The sequence below is a fragment of the Anoplolepis gracilipes genome, chromosome 1, assembly GCF_047496725.1.
Source record: "Anoplolepis gracilipes chromosome 1, ASM4749672v1, whole genome shotgun sequence".
NCBI lineage: Eukaryota > Metazoa > Arthropoda > Insecta > Hymenoptera > Formicidae > Anoplolepis > Anoplolepis gracilipes.
The window spans coordinates 23,542,241-23,567,856 of NC_132970.1; the positions used below are offsets into that span (position 1 = coordinate 23,542,241).

The window sequence follows — 25,616 nt, forward strand, 5'->3', positions numbered from 1 at the left end:
ATAATTTTGTACTAATTTAAATCAAACGTGGAATAATTATACATCAATTATTTCCTTAAAATTTTCATAGACTTTTGTTATACGTTTTATTAATATTAACAAACATGTTGAAAAGAAATAAAAAGATAAATTAGTTATAAGAGTAATGCATGCCGATTGATATTATAAATAAAATAGATTACACGCCCCTCGTTGAATTATCGGTGACACCGACCAATGAAACTTTCCTCGATATGTCACAGTTTAATATGCACGTGTCCAATGTCACATCAACGTACATATAAAATAGTAATTTCGCGGAAAATTCGTGCATGCATTTTATAACTAGAAAAGGAAAAATATCAAACATATTTTAAAAAATATATAATAAAAATATATAATATATAAATAAAAATATGATGTGTTTACAATACAAAAAAAAATATAATTTTTATTAAGATATTATTTATTCAATTTTACTAGAAAGTAAGCGAAAGTTGCATCAAAACAGGACTTGCTCTAAATCAAAAGTGTTACAACTTTTTATATTAATCGACTGTATTTACATACATTTATTATGCATGTATTATGTATTTAAAATTATACTATACATGCATCATTCTCCGCTCGCAAAAACCACGTCCTATTTAATCGCTGGCGACGAACGAGACCAAGGTTTTCTAACAAATCGCAAGGCTTAGCCGGCTCTGACATTAAAGAGATAGAGGTTAAAAATGAGAGGATTTCTTTGACATACGAGTCAGTCATCGGTACTGATCACTATTATTCGAAATCCTTGTGCTAATACTACAATTATCTAAATGCATTAATTGTTTTAAGTGAAATGAATGAGATTGAGTAAAGATAATCTATAACTTTCATTTTAAAAATTATTTCTGCTATGTATAGTGTAATAAAAATTTTTATATGATTGGTTTAAATCATTCTGATTAAAAATTTAATTAGTTAAATATAAATTTCTTCCTGTCTTTCTCTTTTTCTCTTTATAAATTGAAATCTCAATAACAAATTTTATATCTTATTATCATAATTTATACTCTGTATACACTATTGTTTATCTTATAAAAATATTTACTAATTTTAATAATTTTTCATAAGATTGGAATTTTTAAAAGTATCTTTTAATTCGAAAATTTTTACAGTTTCGGAAATTTCTATTAGAAACAAATACAAATACACAACTGCTACATTCAAGTACATTTTGCAAAGACTTGTGCATCTCCTTTTATTTGACGCTAAATAGCGTTCAAGATCAGATCAAAGCCACTAATTTCATGACGAAGGAGCAACTGGCACGAATCAAGTTGCAATATAGGGTTACGGAATTACAAGGCAAGGTTGTCGCCCGATTCGTCCTTAATAAGGTTATTAGAGGACGCCAAGAGGCAGCTGAACGTTTTCCTTGACACGGACTGTCTGCGTTTTAAGCAAATTATAGTTTTTAACGGTAGAGTAAAGATCTATTTACTCTTTCGATATATAGCTTCGAATATTTGATAGAAAAAAAATATATATAAAATGTCGTACTTGTCTTTTAAGTACACTTCGAAGGCTCAGCGATTGCTACTTGTAATTACTTTGAGGATTCGTTCATTGTCAGCTTACTACTTCGACTTATCAATGTAATGACATCTAAACATAACAAGGAAAATTAATGCAGAGATCTTTTGTTGAAAGAAAAATATATAAAATATAAAATATACAAATTTTTATCAATAAGTAATGTTGTAGGATATTTTTAAAGCAACATTTTAATACATATATATTTGGAAAAATATATTTATAAAGTAATAGATATTTGAAAATTTGATTATGCTTATGGAACGCAACAGGATATACATACATAAGAATTATTGAAAAAGTGTGTCATAGATATTATTATTAATGCACACTCACTTAAAAAGAAAGATACGAAATATTAAAATATTCATTGCCAGTTAGATTTACGCCATTATCGGATAATTTCAACTGCTGTTAATATTTCTGTCCGATAAACGGCATGACATGGACATGGACTGTGTAGAGAAATTCGATACTTCCAGTCCAGACATGGTGTTTATTTTCGCTAAACTTGTAATTTATCCCGGGGGGCGTATCATCCTGCTTGAAATGTCAAGTATACCCGTCATACAGTTCAAAAAATACGCCAGCTAACATTCACGAATGTTATATTCAAATTGTGATAATTGATCGTTATTTTGTTAAATAGATGTAAATAAATTAGTTACACGGTATGTGAAAAAAAAATGTGAAAAAAATTATTCGGAGAAATGAATGAATAATAAAAATTTAATTATTACATAGCATTTGACAATAAATAAATCTTTTTTAAAAACAAGTGAGATGTATCAAACAATTTAATAATAAACCATAAAAAAGAAGAATAATTCGAAATACCTATTCGCTGACAGACGTAGTATAATATCGCGAAATTTTAAAAGTGACGAGTAATAGGAAAAACGCGTTTCGATTTTCTCTTTTTACAAACGCATCAGCAATTTTGTCAATTCGTATTCCTGTACGAATGTATGCACAATGGCCAACCGAATGTGCATACACTCCGAATGACGTACAAACGTGAATATACTTCACTTGCAGTGCGTATGTACACTCGTTACAGAGATTTTTCCGAATTTTTCTCGAAAGCCCAAGTTTGTTTTACACTATCAAATATTTGTCGACTACGACACATGTGCAATTCTCTAGTTAATTTTGGGAAAAGTGCTCATGAGATACTGCGTTTCAATTAATTAATTACTTTCTTTTATTGTCTTTAATTTATATGATTGTCATTAAAATAAAGGTTAGTAAAAAATAAGCAATTATATTCTTCTAGAGTTTTTTTTGTGAAAGTTTGTTGAGTTTGCAGCAATATTATAATTAATATGTAGTTTGTAATTAATTTTTTTTTAAATTATGTTTTGTTATTTTTATTACAATTTAATATTTATTATTTTATTTCACACTTTTTTACAATTATACAATATAAAAGACGATTTTCTGAGCCTGGAAAAGTATCAGAGAACAAATGCGGACAGGGAAAGTGAAATGCATTGTACTGCGGGATGGTGATTCATGCGCGATTTCCGCACTGGCTATTTTAAAGACTAGAAGAATTGCGCCATTTAAATGTTCAAAAGCAAGCAGAACAAAATATTTGAAAAGCGGATAAGAATTTTAAATATAGAAATATGCACAAATACATATGTACATATATATATATATATAGAAAAGTTTTAATTAATCATAAATATAGAAAAACCACTTCTTCAGTTTATTTCTTTCATAAAAAATTTATTTAGATATAAATTTATTAATATTTTTATTAGCGTATCACGTAAAATTCACGCGATTTTAGAAAAAAACAGTTTAATGAATTATTTCTCCAATTTATGTGAAACTGTAAACAGATAATATTAATTAAAATTTCAAGAAATAAAACTTAATTATTTATTATATTAATTAAATGTTCTATTTCTTGGAATTAATTATTATAAATGGCTTTTAATTATTCATAATTATGGTTAACTCCAAAATTGTAAAATTAAATTGGTAGGACCTTTGAAAAGAATATCTGTGATATTTAGACATATGTGTCAAATTTTATTTTTTACAATGTCGCAATATCTGACTTAAAATGGTAGGTAAAACGATCAAAACATTGAGCAGTCTACTATAGTTTTCTCGACGGAAATCGATTGAGGTTGTTCACCTCTCCTACTTATACTAGCATGCATGTGTCTAGTGTTCATTCGTTGGAAATACATCCAACTAAATATTTTATCATTTGTATCGACATTGTCGACTACACAAATGTGTCATGCAAATCGATTGACACTAGACACATTTGCAAAATTTATTCATAGAGAGAGAAATAATGTATTAAATCAAAATAATTTTTCTAAACTTTAAACATAGTTTAAATATAACAATTTAGATTTAAATGTATAATATTTTATTTAAAAGCAAATCATGTTGTTTTCAAGTTAATGTTATATTGTTTATTTTCTGTGGTAATCTGATATTAAATATTTCGAAATTTTCGTAAAATGTATAAAATTACTGTTATTCAATTTTATACATTTTTTATTTATCTTCTACTGATTAATATGTTAGTAAGTTGGAGAATTAAAATAAAAATTAGGTTAAATTTTAATTATACTTATTCAATCTAAAAAATATATAATTATAATATATATATATATATATATATATATATATATATATATATATATATATATATATATATATATATTACTCAGAGAACAAGATTTTAATGAAATAAAATGTATTAATATTTCATGATGCCTAGAAAATGATTATTTATTTTATTCTTGGAACTAATTATATTATATACATATATATCTTATAGAAAGATTTTAATAAATTAATCATAATTGTATTAACTGATATGTAATTAAATATCTTTTTTCAAAAATATTGCTTAAATATCTTAAAATTACTTAATATAAAAATTCGATTTTTATAGTAAATTAGAATATTTTATAATAAATTTACTTTATTTTAATTCTAAAACGTAATAGAATTAATTTTTACTTTAACAATAATTATTTACCAAATAAACGTAATCGATATATATATATAACGTAATATATATTTATGCTTATAAATTATTCTTATTTTGAGTATTGCGCAATTAATAATAATTAATAATAATTAAAAATAGACAAGTACATATATGCACGCAATTGACGCATATATTTCCTTTAATAAACTATTCAATAATAATAATTTCTTGAATTTTACAAAATACCGTAAGAAATAACAACATAAAAAATAACAGTAAAAATGCATAATAAATATCAGTATTATTCTGAGAATTAATCGATCTATTGTAAGTACGATCGCGTGACTAAAAAATATGACTCCATTACAAACAAGATCTAATCTGTTTGATACACGCGCAGTACGATTAGGCTTACTTCCTCCATGCCTGTAAATCCTCCGTGTAAATTCCGAACGTTTATTCAGACGACTCTGGTACGAATTGCAACTTCCTATCGTAGGATTACTTCTCGCACACCTAACCGATAACGCTATGAATCCTAATGCATTATTTATTGAGCACTTTAGAGGATAAATATTGCAATGGGTTTATTTAATCCTGACATACGCGACTTGACGTGCGCGAATGTGTTACTTCTCGGGGAGTGAATTTCACGTTCTGTAGTACGGTCTGTAGGTTGACATCGGGATATTGTTTTTCGACAAATGATGAACGTCACCCTGATCGTACTCCACGTCGTTATAAATTCCGCTTTGATTCTGAAATATAAATTAATCGATTTAAATTTATTATCGACATCAATGTGTAACTTATAATTAATTAATTTCTACAATTATATTAATTGGATAAAAATATGGATTGGATTAATATCGAGATTAAATTGTTCAAGTTATATTAGAAGTAAAAGATGATTTAAAAGAAATTGATGACAATTTATTTTACGAAGTTATTAGTTCCTAATCTTGGAGCGCGGGATTATAATTATTGAATTTTTTCTCTCTACTTTTCTCTCTTTACTTCTTTTTAGATTCAACTTAAATATAAGCGGATCAAAAATAAGTTCTTTATTTGGAATTTATTAGAAAAAGGAGAAAATTTATCTTTGTAAAATTAAATATATATTTGATCTTGGGAAGATTAAGGATTTTTTTAAAAACTTATTTCTTTACAAAATTTAATATTACTTTTCGAACGGTACATGTAAGATTAAATAAAATAGAAAAAATATATATATATGTATATACATATTTTTTTCTATTTTATTTAATCTTACATGTACCGTTCGAAAAGTAATATTAAATTTTATAAAGAAATAAGTTTTTAAAAAAATCCTTAATCTTCCCAAGATCAAATATATATTTAATTTTACAGAGATAAATTTTCTGCTTTTTCTTTAATTCGTTTAATTCGCGCGGGATACATAACATTCGGTAGCGATTTAATGAATACTTACTGCTAATGAGGATCTTGACTTCGGCCTCGGCACGTGAAAACCGCTGTTCTGAGGAATTAGGTCGGCTCTGTCCTTATCCTGTGGCTCGGAATCCGAGCTATCTGGATCTGGTTGGGGTCTTAGTCTTTGTCGCGGTGGGGCTTGAAGTCGCGGTAATGGAACTGGTGGCAATGTTCCGTGAATGTTCATAGGTGGATAACCAAACATTGCCGAACTCGGTCGGGTCGGACCCATGGGTTCAGTCTTTTAATAAAAAGATTTTTCGATGACATATATTATACTTTATGGTTATCGATCAGAACTAAGATGATTTAACAAGAAAAAATTTTATTAGGTTTCAAATTTACAAGGAAGTTTAAAATTGCAAAAATGGATATCAAATCATAATATTTATATATTTTCTGTTTTATATAATAATGGAAATAAGGCGATTTTTTCTATAAAAATAAAATAATTTTATAAATTTAACCTTTTACCAATACTAATTATTGAATATTATTTATTGATACACACCGCATAGACATTCGCTGTTGCCATGTGATCCCCAAAATGAGCCCACATATAAGGTGGTAAATTCGTCGGTGGCCCTTGTTTTATAGACGCTAAAGTGCCCACAGAACCGACCCTCGCTAAAGTCCCTGTAGATTATTTGTGTCTTTAAATTTATGCTACTTACTAACGAAAAAGATAAAGGTTCATATTTAATAACTAATTATTTTTACCAGGAAGAGTGCCAGGTATTCCGCCTTGAATATAACCGTACACCGGGGAACCTGCAGACTTTTGTTCGCGAGACCATTTTCGACTGTAAAATATTCGCATAATTTTTGATATATGTTAATATAGGTAGATATGTATATGTAAGAAATATTATGAAATATGATTTTCCTTAATTAAAAAGTTACCTCCACATAACGAGACAGATTAACGTCAGCACGATTATTATTAATGCAGCCACAGATGCGCCTATAGCAACGCCCAAGACTTCACCATCAACCTCGCATTGCGCGCCATAGTAATTGCCGGTGCACCTAGAGATTGTAAAAATTGTTAACGCACTTAATGAGCAAAAATTTACAATTTATTTTATTCCACATTTACTTACGCGCATTGCATTTGATCCCCTTGATAAGAACAGGTGCCACGATTATTGCAATAAGTCGACGGGCATGTCAGGCATGCTCTACCGGATTTTTCGGGATTATCTTTATGAGGATCTTTTAATCCCGGATTACAGGAGCACGTGAAACTACCAAATGTATTGGCACAACTGGCAGAGGAATGACAATCGTTCAATTCTGACGAAGCGCATTCGTCTAAATCTATAATTCAGAGACGACACTTTACGTCAGAGAGAAATTGTTTTTTTTTCATTATTTTATAAATTATTTAAATTTATTCATTGAGACATTATAAGCAAAGCTTTTAGTTATTTATTTTAATTATGTAATTTATATAATTTATTTTTTTACATGTACATATATATTTTAAGTACACAATACAATTTATTTTGAGCGTAGTATTACTTTGTAAAATTAAAATATTACCATTTTTATTACTACTAATTACGATCAACAATCAAGAATTACCTTGCAAATTTGATATGGATCCAGGTGGGCTGTCTACATATAAGGCACTGTTTCCAATGTTGTTATTCCTTCTATGAATAACACCTAACAGATGTCTTTGCAGTTCCCCAGCTAAGCTTGGTCTACTTGTTCTCGCTTCGTAAATGAGCTTTAAAGTTGCATTCATAAAGACTCCGCCTTGTCCTTGGCTCACGTCTCCTTGATAAACATTGTTTATCAGTGATCCCATGTATTCATCCGAAAACGGTGTCATAGACATGGCAGATTCAATCTGTATAATAAATTTTATAAAAATTAAATAATACATAATTAAAACTTGCATGTAATATATAAAAAGAATTATTAAATGTATAGATAAAGAGATGTGTAAATAAATAGAAAATCTATAAAATATTAGAAAAACGTATATAAAAAAGCTTTAGAATATAATTTAAATTTTAAGAAAAAAATTTGAATATAATTAAGACTTACCGCTCTATTGGCCTCGTAAACGAGTGTCTGATAAGATTCTGAATCCTTATCAGCTAGTCCTCGATCCCAAACAATTTTCTTGTCGTAGAATTTATCCACTCTAATTGACACAACAATGCTAACTATTCCTGAAAAAAATAAATATTGAGTGTAAAACGCATCGATCATTATGTGATGATCTCATGATCTTTGATTCGTTTACTAACTTTTACACGGTAGCGAGTGTTGTAACCTCGCATATCCTGGTTTACAATGACAAGCTGATACCCCTTGAACGGTCGCACAAGCTTCGTGTTGATTCGCGTCGCACGTACTCGTGTCACCCACGATACAAGTGTCTATTCTGACAGGTGGCTGCGTTGGTCTTCGATATAACGGTGGTTGCCTTCGGTTTGATCCATTCGGGCGTAAAGTGCCAACAGGAATGTCCGGTTGAGGAATGGCAAGGCTGGCAAAGATTTTAATGTTAAGGTAAACTATAGTATGATGACCATACGAAAAAGATGGCCATAGGCTGTAATTTTTTCAATAATCGCTACATAGTGCGCTTTTTTAGTCATTATCAAAGATAATCGATATTTACAGTAGTTTACATGCATACATTGTTCGAAATAACGATATTGTGAATCTTATATCATATTTTTACTTTTGACTACCTGCAAAGTTTTTCATTTGTCCACTAAAAACTGTTATAACGTTGAATAAATTACAGTTAAGCTATCGTAATCGATGTTAAACATATTATAAAGATATGTAAATTGTTACATGACCTATAATTTTTATTTTTGTTTTCACTATTTTTTATAAATATTATGGCCATCTTTCCGTCCCTATGGTCATCTTTTCCTTAAAAATTGGGTAAGATGGCCAATGCTTACGTTGTACTATTTTGATAATATAAAATTTCTATTAAATATTTTCCTTTCAATTTCGATAATATTATGTAATTTAAGCTACAGTGAAAAATAATATGCCAAGCACTATTAAAAAATAACAAAAATAAAAATATGTTTCTTGCATTTTAAAAAACTATGGCCATCTTACCCGAGTTTACTCTATATAATTTTTTCTTTATTCTCTTTTTCTTAATATTTCTCTTTCTCTATTTAATTTTTTACTACACCATAGGAAACTAAATTGGTAATAAATCAAATTTGTATTTGTTGTATTTGAAAAGAAAAAATTAAAAAAAAAGAAACTGACGTATATTTTTTTTTACTAGATAAAAACAATAACTTTTTACAAAAGATTTCTTGATTTGTACTGTTTTTGTAATCGAGACTCACCCAGTACCGACGATGGGCGGCGGTTGGGTTCTAGTCGGTTGCGGTTGTACATGGGTGGATCCGGGTGTCCGATCAGTATTATCGAACAAATTTAGATAGGTTCTCTTACCATCGATGCTTACGAAACCTTGTGCACCCACAGCAGACGTTAATATGACATCACCGTTATTTGAATTTAGAGATACCCTGACGCTCTCTCCTGAAAAATAATCAAGCGTGAAAATCTAGTAAAAAAATTTATTCGTTAAAAATATTATTTTTAAAAAAATTTTATATATTGAAATAATACACACAATATTACGCAAATTTCTACATACTGCAAACGCGATTTAAAATGCACATGCAATTAAAAGAAAGTAACGTAACCAATTAAGAAAATTACCAGAGCTTCCTCCGGGCCCCTGAATTGCTGAGACAGTTACATCAAAGATGTCACCGGGATGGTGTCTCGATGGTGTGAGGTAAGGCCTTTGACTTGGCAATCCTTGTGCACCAGTATAATCCAGAGTGTCGTCCAGAACGATTCCAGGTCGTGGACGATAATGTTCTGGGGAACCTATAATTTTAGTTAATTACAGTAATTATTATTAATAGTTATAATTATTTTATAGGATTATCTATCAATATATATATTTTTTTATACATGCCTGTATTTTTCGTAAGGACCGGGGTTGTAGAACGAACGACACTCTTCTCCATTGTAGCCGAACTCTTTAAATAACTTGTAGGAAGACCTTCAGTTGGCGTCGAGACGCTGGACGTCGGTTCTGTGTATTCGACATCTAATGCACTGCTAGGTTCTAAATTTATGCTGGATTTGGTATCGCCGTTTAATTCCGCAGAAGCGGCAGGAGTCGGTCGAAGAATGACTTTTGTCGGTATAGATTCGATCACTTGAACAGACGAACTGGTCTCTATATTTAAGGTAGTGGTCGAGAAAGTTTTCGTGGCGATCGAGGTTTTCTCGATCGGTTTTTCTACCTTGGAAGTTACAAACGACGCTTTTTCGTCGCTCTTCGAAGATTTCGTAACTTTAACTTGACCATTTGAAGACGTTATCGTCTTCGAAGGTTCCGGATGTCGCGTCGTGTAAGTTGAAGAGACATAATCTGTTGGGACACCGAGGATCAATGTTTCCTCGCCATTAATTTTGTTTTCCTTCAAGGGTGTATGATATTTATGGTTTACAATATGTTTCTTTATAGACTCTTCGATTTCAGATTTTTTCGTCGTATTCTGAATAGCCGAGTTATTACTCGTCGTCGTGAGTTCAACTCGATCTTTATCAACGTTAAAATTATTCGTATGATTTTTAGTATCTTCTTCGATAAGTGTTTCGTGATGACTGGCGTCTTTCTTTATCGTGGAGCTTCCTTGGGATATTTCGGATTCCGGTTTCAAATCGTACTGCGAATTCTCGGTTGTCGAGAGATTCTTATCGCGATGAAAACTAGAATCCAGCGGCGGTGGCGAGGGTTTGTAGGATGGTACCGGTCGTCTGTTGCCATCTTGAAAAAAAAATTAGTAATTTTATTAAGATAAAAATTAAATTATAAAATCTCCTACGCGCTACGTATATACTTATGTTCCGTTATGTCAAAGTATCCGTGCAAAGTAAATTAATCATTTATGATGCATAATTATTCACGGAATATGTATAACGTACTATGAGGAGGCTCCCAAGTCCAAGGCGGTACGACTTGTTCTGGTAATGGTACTCCGTTAATGAAGGGCCTAACGGGTCTCTCAGGAGGTAACTGATTTAGCGATGGTCTGTCAGGTACAGGAGGTTTTTCGAACGGATAAGGATGGGAAGACGATAATGACGGTGGCGGTGGCGGTGGATTCATCCCAGCAGTGTCAAAATCTGGCGGTAACGGTGGTGCATCTGAAATTCTGGGCGGCCCTCTATTGTTGATCCTGTAAGTGCAACGTAATTATTAACCCTCAAACTGAACACGTTTTTTTGCCACCGTAATCCTAAACACGTAGGTAACTGAAGTCCGAATTATTTTTTGTACTCTAAACTTACTTAAAAAATTCTAAAAAAATTTACACATCTTCTTTTAAGTTTAAAACTAAAAGTTAATGTAGTAGAGTTAAAGAAAAAATATTTTTAAATACTATATTTTTGTTATTTGTTAGATCAAGATTTGGAAACATAGATGTTTTATATAAAAATTTGAAAAAATAATTTTGAACGAAAAGCCTTCCAGGAATTTTTAATTCAAAGTTTACGAAAAAAATACTATATGTCCACGGTTTTAAAAAAATATAATTATTTGAATGATCGAAAATGAGTAATTTTCAGGTATGAAAAAATGTATTTTTTCTGAGAAAAAATTTTTTTTTAATTTTCAGGTAATTAATTTGGAAGAAAAGTGAAAACAAAATGTAATTTACATTACAATCTACAGTATAAAAATTGATTAATACATACAACTCCTGTTTGTTGTTATTATCATCAACAAAAGATACTTTTAGCGTGAAAATAAGTAAACACAATAGAAATTAAAGCAATTTGTTTTTTTTAGGGAGATTATCATTGTAAATTTACAACTTATTTTTATAAAAAACCATTAACAGCAAAAAACATTTTTAAAAAAATTTACTTATTCACCCTTTCTTATTTAATATACATAAAGCGAATACGTGGGTTATTTGTGTCCGCTTCAGATTTAGATTCGCCAGCACTTTGCACTGAATAAACTGTTTAAATTGTCCTTTCAATTATAAGTCCCTTTTGACACAAACTTTTTTTGGATAAGTTTCCAACCTTGAGATTTTATTAATATTTTTTTTAGAAGAATGGATTAAAAATGGCACGGACACGAGAGACCCACGTGTTCAGTGTTTGAAGGTTAATTATGTTATTCATATAAATATATTTATCATTTTATGTATCTTTATTTTCGGAAAATGATAAAAGTGATTAAAATAAAAAAGAATACATGCAAATAATTTTTATTAAAAATTTAATAATTTCAATATTGAGAAAAATTCAATCATTACAATATACATTAATGTCATTTACCGATTAATGTTCTGTATATATTAAAATAAATGTTCGCATATATGATAATATTGAATTTTTTCAGTACCTCGTGGCTTGTATCGGCCTCAATGGCCTCACGGTGTTGGCAGCTACGTTTACGTTGCCGTTGAGCAGCTTGACGATGCCGGTGATAATGTCCTGTATATCTGGATTTGCTTGTCTTGGACCTGGTACGGCGGTTTGCAAAATCGGCGGTGGTGCGTGCTCGCTAGAGATCCTCAGGATCTCTTGACGACCTCGCCGTTGAAGATCCATTACTTGCGAACGCTGTGCTTGTTGCCTCAGTGCGCCAACCAGCTGATGGGGCTCCGACAGGAAATCTCTCGGCGGAGCCCCTTGTTCTTCCCCCGACATGGATTCGCTGGTGGTGGGCACTATCCTATTGACGATAAATTATTTTTCAAGATGTATTTCTGATGGTATTTAAGAGTAATATTAAGTAAATATTACTAATTTTATGTAGACATGTCATTATATTGTTAATATATCATGTAGTAAATTAATTCATAACATTTAATCAAAATAAAAATTGAGTTAAAGACAAATTAAAACTTTGACACATAGGCTAGATCGTTTAAAAAAATGGTCTTGCAAACATTCTTTTGCAGGTATACTACTTTTAAAAACTGAATCCATATAAAGAGAATATATTTCAGTTTAGAGTTAGCTTCTTGCAACTCACCCTTTTATCAGTATTCATAAAAATAGAATGACTCACTTGTAGTATTCTCCGGCTTTCACTTCGATGTTATTACCATCGATATGGGCCACATGCTTTGACGATGTTAATTCGTCGATGGACTCGTCACGATTCGTATCTCTGAATACGAACTTGGTTTGTCCTCCGTCGTAATCATTAACGCTCTTCGAACTTTCTAGTTGAAATGCTGGGATGGTCTTTTGAAAAGTCAAAGACTCGTCCGATTGACTATCACTGGATGTTTTTTCGGGACCAGTGTAAGCGCTGGCACTCAACACGATACTTTCTCGAGAAGTACGGGAGGATGTTTTATCATTCTGTATGGTCAACACTCCTGCAAATATAAATAAAAACTGATATAAATATTTTCTAGAATCCAGAAGATAAAAAAGTGGAATGTTTAGCGTAAAATATATTGTAATTCCTTGTAAAAAAAAAAAAAAATATAGAATATAATGGCGCAAATTTTTAAATAAATTTAAGCTAGAATTTTTCACTTTCAAAATTTCAATAAAAAGTCAACTCTGCTCGACTATATTACAAACTTGGCACGTGAGGGCGATAAACCCAAATAAGCTATATGCCAGTGCTTTAACGCGAATATTAAAACGGTAAACCACTGAAGTGAAGACTATTAGAACTACCGTCGTATAAGGAATATTCTCCATGCTCGAGGAACTCGCGGCTGTGTAACATAAAAGGTTAATGAACCCTTTTCGTGATATTGCATAAACGTCACTGTTTGCAGAAGACTGATTGGGGACTTTATAAAGGGGTGGCGTGCGAGAATTAAAAGGGTCGAGCGAAACGCGCAACATAAAGGGCCGCTCGGAAATTGTTGCAGCGAGTAAAAAAGAAAAAAAAACATATTAATTGCAACGGCTACTTCCTTATTCCTTCCGACGTGCAAAAATGTATAATTATATCGTCGTTGGGCGTAATTAGCCCTGCTGTGCTCGCGTGAGAAAGATCTCGTGCGCTTGATCGAGACGCAGATGAAATAATTTCGCGCCCAAACGGTACTCTGAAAAGGTACTTTACGGTATCATCAATTCGCGGCCCTATTAAAGGAAAAGTGCACGCGTGCAAACTTTTCTATTCCAGAAGACACTGTTAAATTCGCACGATTTTGAAGATATGCGAAATGGCTCTTTGTGTCGAAGTAGTGAAAAATACTATTATAACTATACGTTTACTCTGTCGTATCGTAAAATCTCATTTCCGCGACAAATTAAATTAAAATTGCACATAAAGATTTTCTCCATTACGCAAGGATTACTATCTTTTTTTTTTTTTAATTTATGTACCCTTATACATAATATATAGTAATTAAAAAAAAGGTTATATGAAGTTGAAGAGAGAGCTGTATCAAATACAAGGATAGGAAATTTAATATTTAAGATATTGATAATTTTAAATTTAATCTTGCCTACACAGAACTTTTATTATTGAAATATCTGTAATTTCTCGCAAAATTAATAATAATATTACATAGATTAAAATGTAGAAAACTCTTGTATAAAATTAATCTGTTAATATATCTTCATATTTTACTTATAAATTTTATTTTAAATCGAAAATTACAACCAAAAAATATAATGATATATCATATATGAAAGTTATTTTAAAAATAAAAATAAAATCTTGTTTATAATAAGACAGTCGTAAATAAAAAAAGTTACACCCAAGGAAAATTTTGTAACATGTCTCTGAATAATAAATCGCTCCAAGCGAGAAACGAGAATTCGCATCTTGACCCTGACTCTAGTCTAGGTGATCTCGGCGGTCTTCTCGCGAAAGGGCGGATCAGTCGGCACAGCTATTTGCCGGGCAAAAGAAGACTTGAACCACAGTCTGTCGAGACGACGAACGGTACTCGAACAGTTGACATTCTCGAGGCCGGTATCGAGCGGTTTGACCAATCGTGAACGTGACAGGTATGAAATTACGATTGCGCTCTGTTCACCTCTTCAGGCGGTCTTCTCGGCCTCTCTTCCCGCTTCTACGGCACCTTGCGCCTTTCGATCGAAGGTAAAAAGGTTCATTGACATCGAAACTCACGCGCGTTGAAATCGATCGTCGATTTAAAAACCTTCTCAATAGGAGAGTCAATCAAAGAATAAGTGGAAGTATTTATAGAGCAATATACTACTTGTTATATACATAATAACTTATAATGATCCTTTTGCTGCTAAGGCAAAAAAACAAAATTATTAGTTTCATTCACACAAATAAAGCAGGTATTGTCATCGTAAAGCGGTTATTTAAAAAACTATTTAAAATATTTGTTAATATTGACATTTCATGTATTAAAACAATTAAATTAAATTAAATTTATTTTACTTTTGTAATATATCAATATTAATATAGTGCGAGATATCGGAAGATAAAGGACTAATTTAATAAATAGATGGTCGATCGGATATTTAAAAAAATTATATAAATTCGAAATAATGCAATTTACACAAAACATTGCATATCTTACGAGCTTCGAATTTGACCGTAGTATAGTAGATGTGACAGAAAATTTACGTAACAGTTAGAGAAGATGCTGTGAATGTTTGCATCTGTCGTCTAAAATTTCTTGCTGAAATAATGAACATTAAAGACACAATATTCGGAAAAGGATAAAAACCGTTATTTAAAAATTAAAGTCTTATCTTAAAATGAATAACAAGCAGAATGTATGCGATGATCTAATTCTAATATAATTTAAAAGATCACATAATGTATGATGAAATAAATCAAAATCCGAAAAAAGGAAAAATCAAAAATTTACGAAGGTTGCTTGTAAAGGTTGATATATGTATAATCAGAGGGATGAATAAATGACGTTCACATAAATACATAACAGACTTGTTACATAAAAGGGTAAGATATGTACCTGCGATGTATTGTTCTCGTGAGATCCTTCTCATATGATTGATGATAACGTATTTCATATAACCTACTCTTATCTTTTCACGTTGTTGAATTATACTGCAAATAAAACATCTGGCTATCTCGCAATTTTCTTGCTCCCTTAATGTCATAATTAAAGAGTCATAAACAGCAAAGAAGGTGAAAATGAATAGGATGCTCGAGCAACGCTTAATCTTTTCTATTCTTTAATTATTCACATTTTATATGAGAATTACATAGTGTTTCTCCTTTATACAATAAAGCTTCTTTTATGCATGTTATATACAAAAAGAAACATACCACTTCTGACAAAACAGAAACAAAATAGAATCAAAATACAATATAATTACAAAAGAAAATAGAAGCTTTGAAAGAACCGCAACCGAAAAGTACCGTAAATTAAACGGTTCCGGTTTTCTTGTTTGATCAAGGAATCGAAACCGAAACCAGAACAAGCTATTAACAGGCTGTATTATTGGATTCTAACCGTAAGCGAACTGAGATTTCATTTCAATCCGAAAGTCCTGTACAATCTGTGCGAAAGTTATAATACAATTTATTTTTCTTCGGATGTCTAATTTTTAGTTTTCGCAGACGCGTTCTGCAGAAACACTATTTGACATTTAGCTGCAGAATAACAAAGTCGTTCCGAGAAGATACTGATCGTCGGATTGAATTTTTCGTAAACGCGTCAGACAATGGCAGGGATGCAACGACGCGCGAAGCAATTTAAGTGAAACTAACAGAAGACAACGTGTCACAGCTTTTAGATCAAGACGTCTCGATAATGGTCGACCTGAATATATCGCCTATAAAAACAGAATATCAAGATAATTAATTGCATCTATCTCGCGGAACATTATCGTGTCCACGTAAATATCGCCGCATCCGGTAGAGTGTTCGATTGTGAAGATGACTCCAGTCCTCGTCGTGTAGAAAGTATGCACACGTCAGAAGAATTATTTTTTCACCAGGTTTTCCCTCTTGTAACAGCTTTCACCGTCGACAACAATAGTAGGGTACAAGTAACCAAATCAAGATTTTTCAATCAAGTCATTTGTCATTTATTATCGTATTTCTCTAGCGTATCCTTCGCCATTCAATTAATTTAAGAGAAATGGTAATTATAAAACAATTCACGCTACACAAAAAACGCTGCCAAGAAAATTCACTTTTTATAAGATGTCGTTTACGATAATATTACAGACATTGCAATTACAATAATTAATTTACAACGAAAACAAAAATTGATGAAAATCAGTAAGAAAATTAAATCATTACTAAATTATATGAATACACAGTTGGATTGAAAAAAACGCATTAGGAAAATTGCATATATATTTCATGTCATTATTACAATCTCGCGAATAAAACATTATATTGTAAAAATGGAAATTAATAAAGCATAGAAGTAATCATTATCCGGACGTTAGAAAATAATAAAAAAAACGTATAGTCTCAATCCCGATATTTTCTCCGAAACAAAAACTCTAATGTTCTTCGCACGTGATCTAGATTACAGTTGGACGGACGGAGCCTCTCGCTGATTTTGCACCGCTGCCACGTCAACTATTAATTATTCATTAGCGAAGGTGCCGATCGTTCAGGTAAAAAGCACATTTGTGCCTTCGCGAATCGCTTTGCTGCTATTATTTTTTGCGAGTACTCCCTCGTTGAATCGAGATTCGCTTCCGCCCACATTATCTATCTCTAATTGCTCATTAAGCGACGTGGTGCGACACGCCGCGATTTTGAACGCGAGATGCCCCTTAAGTACGCGGTTAGAATTGCGTTCATAGTAATTTCTCGATGTAGGTTTTTCCCTGCGATGTGCCTTTTCAATGCGCACAATGCTCTGTTATCGTAATTAAATCGCAACAACGGAGGCTAATATAAAAGAACGATAAAACGAATGGCAGTACCGTGATATATGATGCATCTTGATTGAGTTGCGCTAAATTAACTCTTGTTAGAGCAGTCCGTCTTCCGAATATAAGTGAGCGTCTTGTTATTTTTTTTTAAAGAATTGCATAAAATTATCATGCGTATGGAAATAACTTTATTTTCACATATTAAATTCAAGGCTCTGAAATTTTCATTAAAAATGATAATATTAGAAGATAATATTTGCTCTTTTGAATTTCTGGATAAAGATTAATAATGCATCGTTTCACATCGTAAAAAAAGATGTCGACAATATTTTCTTTCTCGGCTCACATTAATTTACATTGATTTGATATAACGCGATTAAACACGTTATATGATTATTTTTACAATTTTAAATCTCTTGATTTCGGAAAGTAAAAAAAATGCCAACGATTAAATTCCTTCCTCTGTGTGTAACCATGTGCCGACAGAAATTCCCGAATAAAGTTAACGGTGTGTTCTCCAACCTTCGGTACAGTGATAAAAGTTATCGGGCTTTACGGGATATTCTCGAGAGATAGCGACAGCTATACAATTTACCTACATTCTCACGGTGCCCTCTCGATGGCATCCAGCGTAATATATATGCGTTACGAACTACATAGGTTGCGCGCCGTAACTCTAGATACGGCTAAAACCGCAAGCGTCTAACTAATGCTCGCAATAGTAGGACATTCCGTGTGTAACAGGATAATACACCGTAATTGCGAGCAAATTGTATTGTATTGTACATACGACGAGGGCTGACAATTGAGGATGCACGCGCGGGAGAGCGTAATTTTAATTTCTGATTAAAATACAATACCTCGAACGCGTGCGCGTTTGTGCGTATATAAAAATTCTTAAGTACTCTGCACAGTTACTTTCCCGAAAGTATGTTAAACCGTAAAAATGTTAGGCATACATATCGACAAAATCAAAACGTACTGTTTAGAAGTTTTTAATTATTATAGATAACAATATTATTTGATAAAATAAATTTGTAGCTCCTTTTTATATTATTATTGACAATATAATCAAGATAAAATGTCAGATTTTAACGAAAGAGGAGAAAGAGATGACATATTTTTTCTAAAATTAAAAATGTTAGGCATACATATCTACAAAATAAAAACGTACTGTTTAGAAGTTTTTAATTATTACGGATAACAATATTAGATGATAAAATAAATTTGTAGCTTCTTTTTATATTGTTATTGATAATATAATCAAGATAAAATGTCAGATTTTAACGAAAGAGGAGAAAGAGAAGGCATATTTTTTCTAACATCTTCAAAAATTAAATCTGCTTTACTAGATTTCTTCAGTTCTAATATTGTTGATTAATTTTGCTATAAATATTTTTGTATAAAATATTGAAAATCTAATATTAGAAATTCATGATTAAAGATTATGAAAAATCTAAGAATTTCTTAGAAAGAAATATAATCGATGAAGGGAATATTAATAAAGACTTCTTTGCGTCGACGAAATATCTATTTAAAACTACAACACCCAGCTAATTTGGTGCGTATCAATAGAAGATATTTTTTTCAAAAAAAAGTAAACTGAATTTGCGGACACTACGATCTTTCTAATGCAAGCGAATGGCCAGGGTAGTCGTGAGAATGTAGGTGAATCGCATAGCATTGGCTGCACTATCGTAACGAATGGAATGCAGTCTCGCCAAGCTCTCGCGAAGAGACTCTGGAGACTAGAATATTCTACAGCTTAGAGCTCGCGACTTCGTCAGACAGATAAAACGTCGCTCGCGGTCGTACTCGAAATAATTAGCGTACGAGAGAGTATATATACGTTGCAATGAAATTTAATGCTAAGTCACTTTTACTCTGCTAATAAATTTCTTCTAGAACGTTTTTTATTAAATCGCTCGGTTTGGAAATGTTATGAATGCGGGAACTGAAACTATCATAAAGAGCGCTATTTCTAATATAAAATCATATTTAATCTAGCATTTAATATAAGGTGAGAGAGTAAATGTATTTTGCATGAAATATATTACGCTGTTTCCATTTATAATTAGACGGAAAATATTCCCATATATTCTATTAGCTGTCATAAATTTAAAAAATTTGTTAAATGTAATAAAAGGGTCATGTTTAAAAATATATCACAAATTACTCTGAAGTTTCATATGTGCATATTAAATTTCTCGCAACTAATAGATTCTTAGCTGAAACTAAAATTCCATGTAATATACTTCAGTGTCGGTTTGTTCTAGAATGTTTTTTATTAAATCGCTCCGTTTGAAAATGTTATGAATGCGGGAACTGAAACTATCAAGAAGAGCGTTATTTCTAATATAAAATCATATTTAATCTAGCATTTAATATAAGGTGAGAGAGTAAATGTATTTTGCATGAAATATATTAAGCTGTTTCCATTTATAATTAGACGGAAAATATTCCCATATAATCTATTAGCTGTCATAAATTTAAAAAATTTGTTAAATGCAATAAAAGGGCCATGTTTAAAAATATATCACAAATTACTCTGAAATTTCATATGTGTATATTAAATTTCTCACAACTAATAGATTCTTAGCTGAAACTAAAATTCCATGTAATATACTTCAGTGTCGGTTTGTTCTAGAATGTTTTTTATTAAATCGCTCCGTTTGAAAATGTTATGAATGCGGGAACTGAAACTATCAAGAAGAGCGTTATTTCTAATATAAAATCATATTTAATCTAGCATTTAATATAAGGTGAGAGAGTAAATGTATTTTGCATGAAATATATTAAGCTGTTTCCATTTATAATTAGACGGAAAATATTCCCATATAATCTATTAGCTGTCATAAATTTAAAAAATTTGTTAAATGCAATAAAAGGGCCATGTTTAAAAATATATCACAAATTACTCTGAAATTTCATATGTGTATATTAAATTTCTCACAACTAATAGATTCTTAGCTGAAACTAAAATTCCATGTAATATACTTCAGTGTCAGTAGTTTGTTAACAACAGTTACAAGAAAGCGGATGTTGTTAATAATGTAGAAGGCGAGATATGAGCAGGACCGTAAAGATAAGATTCTTACGGTCACTTGCAGAAATCGCTGATTACCAGAGTTAGCGCAACGAATGGTCGTTTGGCAAAAGACTGAATATTAGAGAACAAGGTGGTCGTTTGCAGTGGCACATATTTCCACGAGACACGAGAACGTGAACTTGTTGCAGCAAGGTGGAACGTGTTTCGAACCAGCTGGCTGGTGTCGTAGTCGCGAGAGAGCCGTACGTAAAAATATTACCGGTCTCTCAAGTCGTTTATCCCGGTATTATCGGCGATATTGACTACAAAACCGGTGATTACACGTATCACGAGTGACCTCGAGAAGCGTGACCGATTAAGCATGAGAGTCTGTCGCACGTCTTGTTCTGTCTAATTCAGAGGCTCGATCCAATTCACACAGCCTCGACAAATTTCCCACAAAATGTGCGCAACAAAATGACTCTTGCGTTAAATCTCGAGTAATCGTCTTATTGTTCGCGTTACATGAACATGAAGTTGATGAATTTGAATGTTACTTTTTCTTTGTCTATTAATTTCCAATTGTTTTAAATATATATACATATATATAAAATAATGACAAGCAATAAACTGATATAAATGATAATTACTTTTCGTATATATCATATATATTTTTCTCTCATTTTTTTATATTTTTTTTATTAACAAGTCACTCGCAGACGTGAACCTCGTCTAGCACAACCTTAAAAGAACAGGAAAGAAACCTGACAGAGGTTATCCATGAACGTGTACACCGAGCTATGTGCTGTCTCTCGAGGCGGTAACGGCAGACTTAACGGTATCCCATTCCAGCCCAATATTTACATTCTTTTCACTGGTACGCGATATATTGTATGTACGCAGTACAATTCGGCAATGCGAAGTTTATAAAATCGATGTTGCACGAATGGATTGACATCGCAAGTGAAAGTGATATCGTCTTAAAAGAGCATGACTTGTTTTATAGCATCTAGTAGGTAATCGCGATATAATAAGAGCGCACGCGACTTCGTTAAACCATTTTCATAAAGAGCTGTTAGTTTATAAATGCTAACTATGTGAAATAATTGATATAAGTAGATACTAGACAGAGAGAAAGGGAGAGTTTATAAATGTTAACAAATATGAAGTAATTCTCATTTTACATGGAAATGTTTGAACGTAAGTGATTTCAGAGTATTAAAAGTTTTTGAGATTTTATTAATATATTTTTCGAGTTTCAAATATAATAATTAATCGAATTATATCCTTTTATTATGGTTTTGTAAATTCTAATTTTAATTTAATTTAATTGAATTTAATTTTTATAAATTCTAATTTTTGACGAAATTTCTATTTTCGACTTTTGTTTTCGGAAAATTGTAGATAAATTTTCTTGTAGATCTGGGAAGAGACGATTTTCTGGAAACGTGAACTCTAGTCTAATTTCTGTTCTACTGTATAGGCAGCAATTCCGTGACACTTTCACGGTTAATGCGGTTGGGCGAAAGTCAGGAGTGATGAAACTCTATGCCGGATACGCATCGCGGTGTCGTTGCTCCTGCGCGTGTTAGCGATGACGTTAGTGGCTTCATGCAAATATCTCTTCTTGCGCAAACGGAAAACCCGATATAGCGACGACAAAACTCATGAAAGCTGCGCGAGAGACGCGTCAATCGATGACTCTTTTATGAGACACCGGGAAGAAAGAGGAAGATGCTTACAGCAACGAGTTTTGTAAGTGTAAATGTGGGCATGAATATTCTCTTTATTAACTCGACATCTCTGATAACATCTCAATAAGAAATAACGATAACGATTTAATATTTAAGCATTTTAACAGAGTATATTACATACTTGCTTATAAATCGTTGTTAATTACACGTGGAATAAATTGTAATCAATCATTATTGTTCCACAAAAAATCTGATCCTACAAAATACATATATTATAAACAATAAAGGCATTATATAATAAAAATATCTGAAGCATCTAATAATGATTGAATAATTTTAGTGGCTCACGGATCCCAAAATAGCAATTCATGAACTTTGTATGAATGAAGGCAATGACTGGATATTTTTCATAAGTACCAAAATATTTAATTTTTTTAATACAAATTTTTGCTTCTTATTAATAACATAATTATTAATATGAGAAATATATTGTACAGTCTGAGGAATATATTATAGTCCGATATAATAAAAAGCCAATAATATATTCCATCTACATTAATATATTTTAAAACTTAGAATAAATCTATATATTGAACATTTATCTTATTGTTAGCGCAGCTAGATTATATATTACAATTAACAAAGTATTAGATTCATTTTGTTCATTTCAAAAGCAAATAGATTAAAAAAATACTAATATGTAAATAAGAAAAATATAGGTTATTCTCTTTATTACTTGTTCAAACTTTTTATGCGGGTCTTTTAAATATTATTAACAAACCGTGTGCACATGTCGTAACTATTATCAGTTTTTTAACTTGAAATATGAAAATCTTCGAATACTTAAGCACAAGTGCGTGTTATGCTCATAACTTTCTCTTGACAATACATGCGTCCATAATTTAATAATATATCGTGAAACAAATTATTTAATTATATATATATATCGTCATTCTTGTACCAAAATCACACCGAATATGCAAATTTTCTGATTTTTCATTAATGTCATTTTTTTTATCCAATTTTTGACAAAGATTTTATGCCAGAGAGCGATTTCAATAGCAATATCATCATGTCAAACATCTTGATGTATTGATTCACGAAAGTAATAGATTTTGATTTCGAAGCAAATTAAATTTTTAAATTGCAATAATTCCAGAATAACTGCATAACTATAAAAAAATTGCACATTCGCGGTTATGGAAGACTTAAGAGAGACGATATACACACACACACACACACAATGTGCATGCTTATCTTTTCAAGTCGCACGCGTTTCTGTGAAACCGGATGTATTTCTATTTATAAAGTTTTTTAAAAAAATAAACGTTAACATAGCTTAATAATTATAAATAATAAAATAATTGTAATTAAAAATTCAATCCTTGTTTTTCAACTGTCAATTTTTTGCTAATGTATATAATAGAGTAATTAAATGTTTCTTAGTTATAATATAACTGATGCAATTTGATAAATTGTCCACGAAGAAAATATTATATTTACAATTAGTAAAAATTAATTTTAAGTATAATTTTTGTAATCATGAAACATACTAACATATAACAGAAAACACGATATTTTCATTCAATAATATTATATATACATATATATTATACAAAAGAGTATTGTAATTATTTAAATATTTATTATTGTATGTTATTAAATATATTAAATATTAATTTTTTAAATATTAGGTTGGTCAGAAAGTCTTTTCGTATTTTATGCAAAAAGAACGACTCAAAATATGATAAAACTTTCCAACTTTCTATTAACTCTCTTTTAATCCACAAACAAATGCATAAAAATGTTAACAAATAAAAAAACAAATTTCGAAAATGCATTTACAATTTTTATTAGTAATAATCAATATCATTATATGTATTACAGCTTCATTATAATAAATGTTGTAAAAAGAAATGTATTTTCCATTTGTACTATAAAATTTTCTTTTTAATAGCTGTAGTGATGTAGCGTTCTTATGAATCTACTGAAATTTTCGGAGGAGGTCAAGGTACCGGTTTCGAGCATGCTGACACGTTACTAATTTAAAAACCTATCAGACAGCTTTAAAGTACTTAGGTTTTTTCGTAATTACGTTAATTATGTCACGATTAAATTGCAACGCTGATACACGGGAATATCTTAAACTCGGCATTAATATCACCGCAACGATATCACGCTGCGATCGTTGACATCTCCATTGAATCACTTTAATATTCACATATAATATAATTTTCCATAAATTATGTTCATACAATATTATGAACATAACATATAATATTATGCAGAGTAAACTTGAACTTTTGCAACATATTAATAATTAAACAAATATAATTTATTTTCCAATGTGTTTGCATTTGTATTTTTTTATTACTTTTTTATATTTAATTGAAACAATTATAACTATGACTGAGGATATTTTTATTGAACGTAATTCCTGTCATTAATAAAATCATAATTTTTAAAAAAGTATATTAAATTTATATTAAATTAAATACAAAATGAGATTAAATACAAGATGAGAAATTCTCTTTTTATATAAATCTATTTTAATCTATTTTAGATATCCATCACTAAGCATGTGCAACATAAATACATCTAATCATTTTACCCCCACTCTTTTGTGACAGCTTACTACCCTATCTCAACTTTCCTTGGACTTACCGGATAATGTAAGGATCATCAAGGTCATGATGACCCCGGACATTGAGCCTGCCATGATCATCGATTGCTCTCGCAACCTCCGCAAGTAAGATCAAGGATACCAATGTCAAGGCGCGATATCGCGTGAAGCTTTCCTTCAGGATTCTATGCACATGGATCGGTCGTCCTTGATTTGAAGCGAGCCGTGGTGCCTACCGATGTCCGCCATTTTGGATCACAAGCCTACAGTGAGTTGCTGGACATCAGGAGAGCTGGATTTCATGGGCATAGTATGCGGTACTTCATTCTTTCTTTTTCTCTTCTTTTCTCTCTCTTCTTCTCTTTCTCTCTCTCTCTTTCTCTCTTTCTTTCTCCTGTCTCTGTCTTATCCTTCCAC

The 25,616-nt window shown here is 31.1% G+C and overlaps 1 protein-coding gene across 1 annotated transcript; it reads right to left on the minus strand.

Annotated features, from left to right (window-relative positions):
* Positions 1-4,715: 4,715 nt before the first annotated feature.
* Positions 4,716-25,379, minus strand: Pwn (calcium-binding EGF-like domain-containing protein pawn). The gene is made up of 16 exons (XM_072901287.1): positions 25,241-25,379; positions 13,101-13,416; positions 12,429-12,761; positions 10,994-11,247; positions 9,975-10,835; positions 9,710-9,883; positions 9,328-9,526; positions 8,248-8,489; positions 8,042-8,169; positions 7,571-7,841; positions 7,087-7,303; positions 6,887-7,012; positions 6,704-6,786; positions 6,495-6,619; positions 5,982-6,224; positions 4,716-5,286 (listed from the first exon to the last, which is right to left on the minus strand). The coding sequence occupies exons 1-16, from the start codon at positions 25,299-25,301 to the stop codon at positions 5,179-5,181; spliced, it is 3,741 nt and encodes a 1,246-aa protein (XP_072757388.1). The 5' UTR covers positions 25,302-25,379; the 3' UTR covers positions 4,716-5,178.
* Between the last annotated feature and the right edge of the window lie 237 nt (positions 25,380-25,616).

Bases quoted from the DNA above. Each gene is read 5' to 3' on its own strand.
- Pwn (XM_072901287.1), bottom strand. From the start codon at position 25,301: ATGATCATGGCAGGCTCAATGTCCGGGGTCATCATGACCTTGATGATC. The intron at 8,170-8,247 runs GTTAGTAAACGA...TATTTTTTTCAG, and splicing joins ACACTCGCTACCGTGTAAAA to GAATAGTTAGCATTGTTGTG. The intron at 6,225-6,494 runs GTGTGTATCAAT...TTTTATTAAAAG, and splicing joins CAACAGCGAATGTCTATGCG to ACTGAACCCATGGGTCCGAC.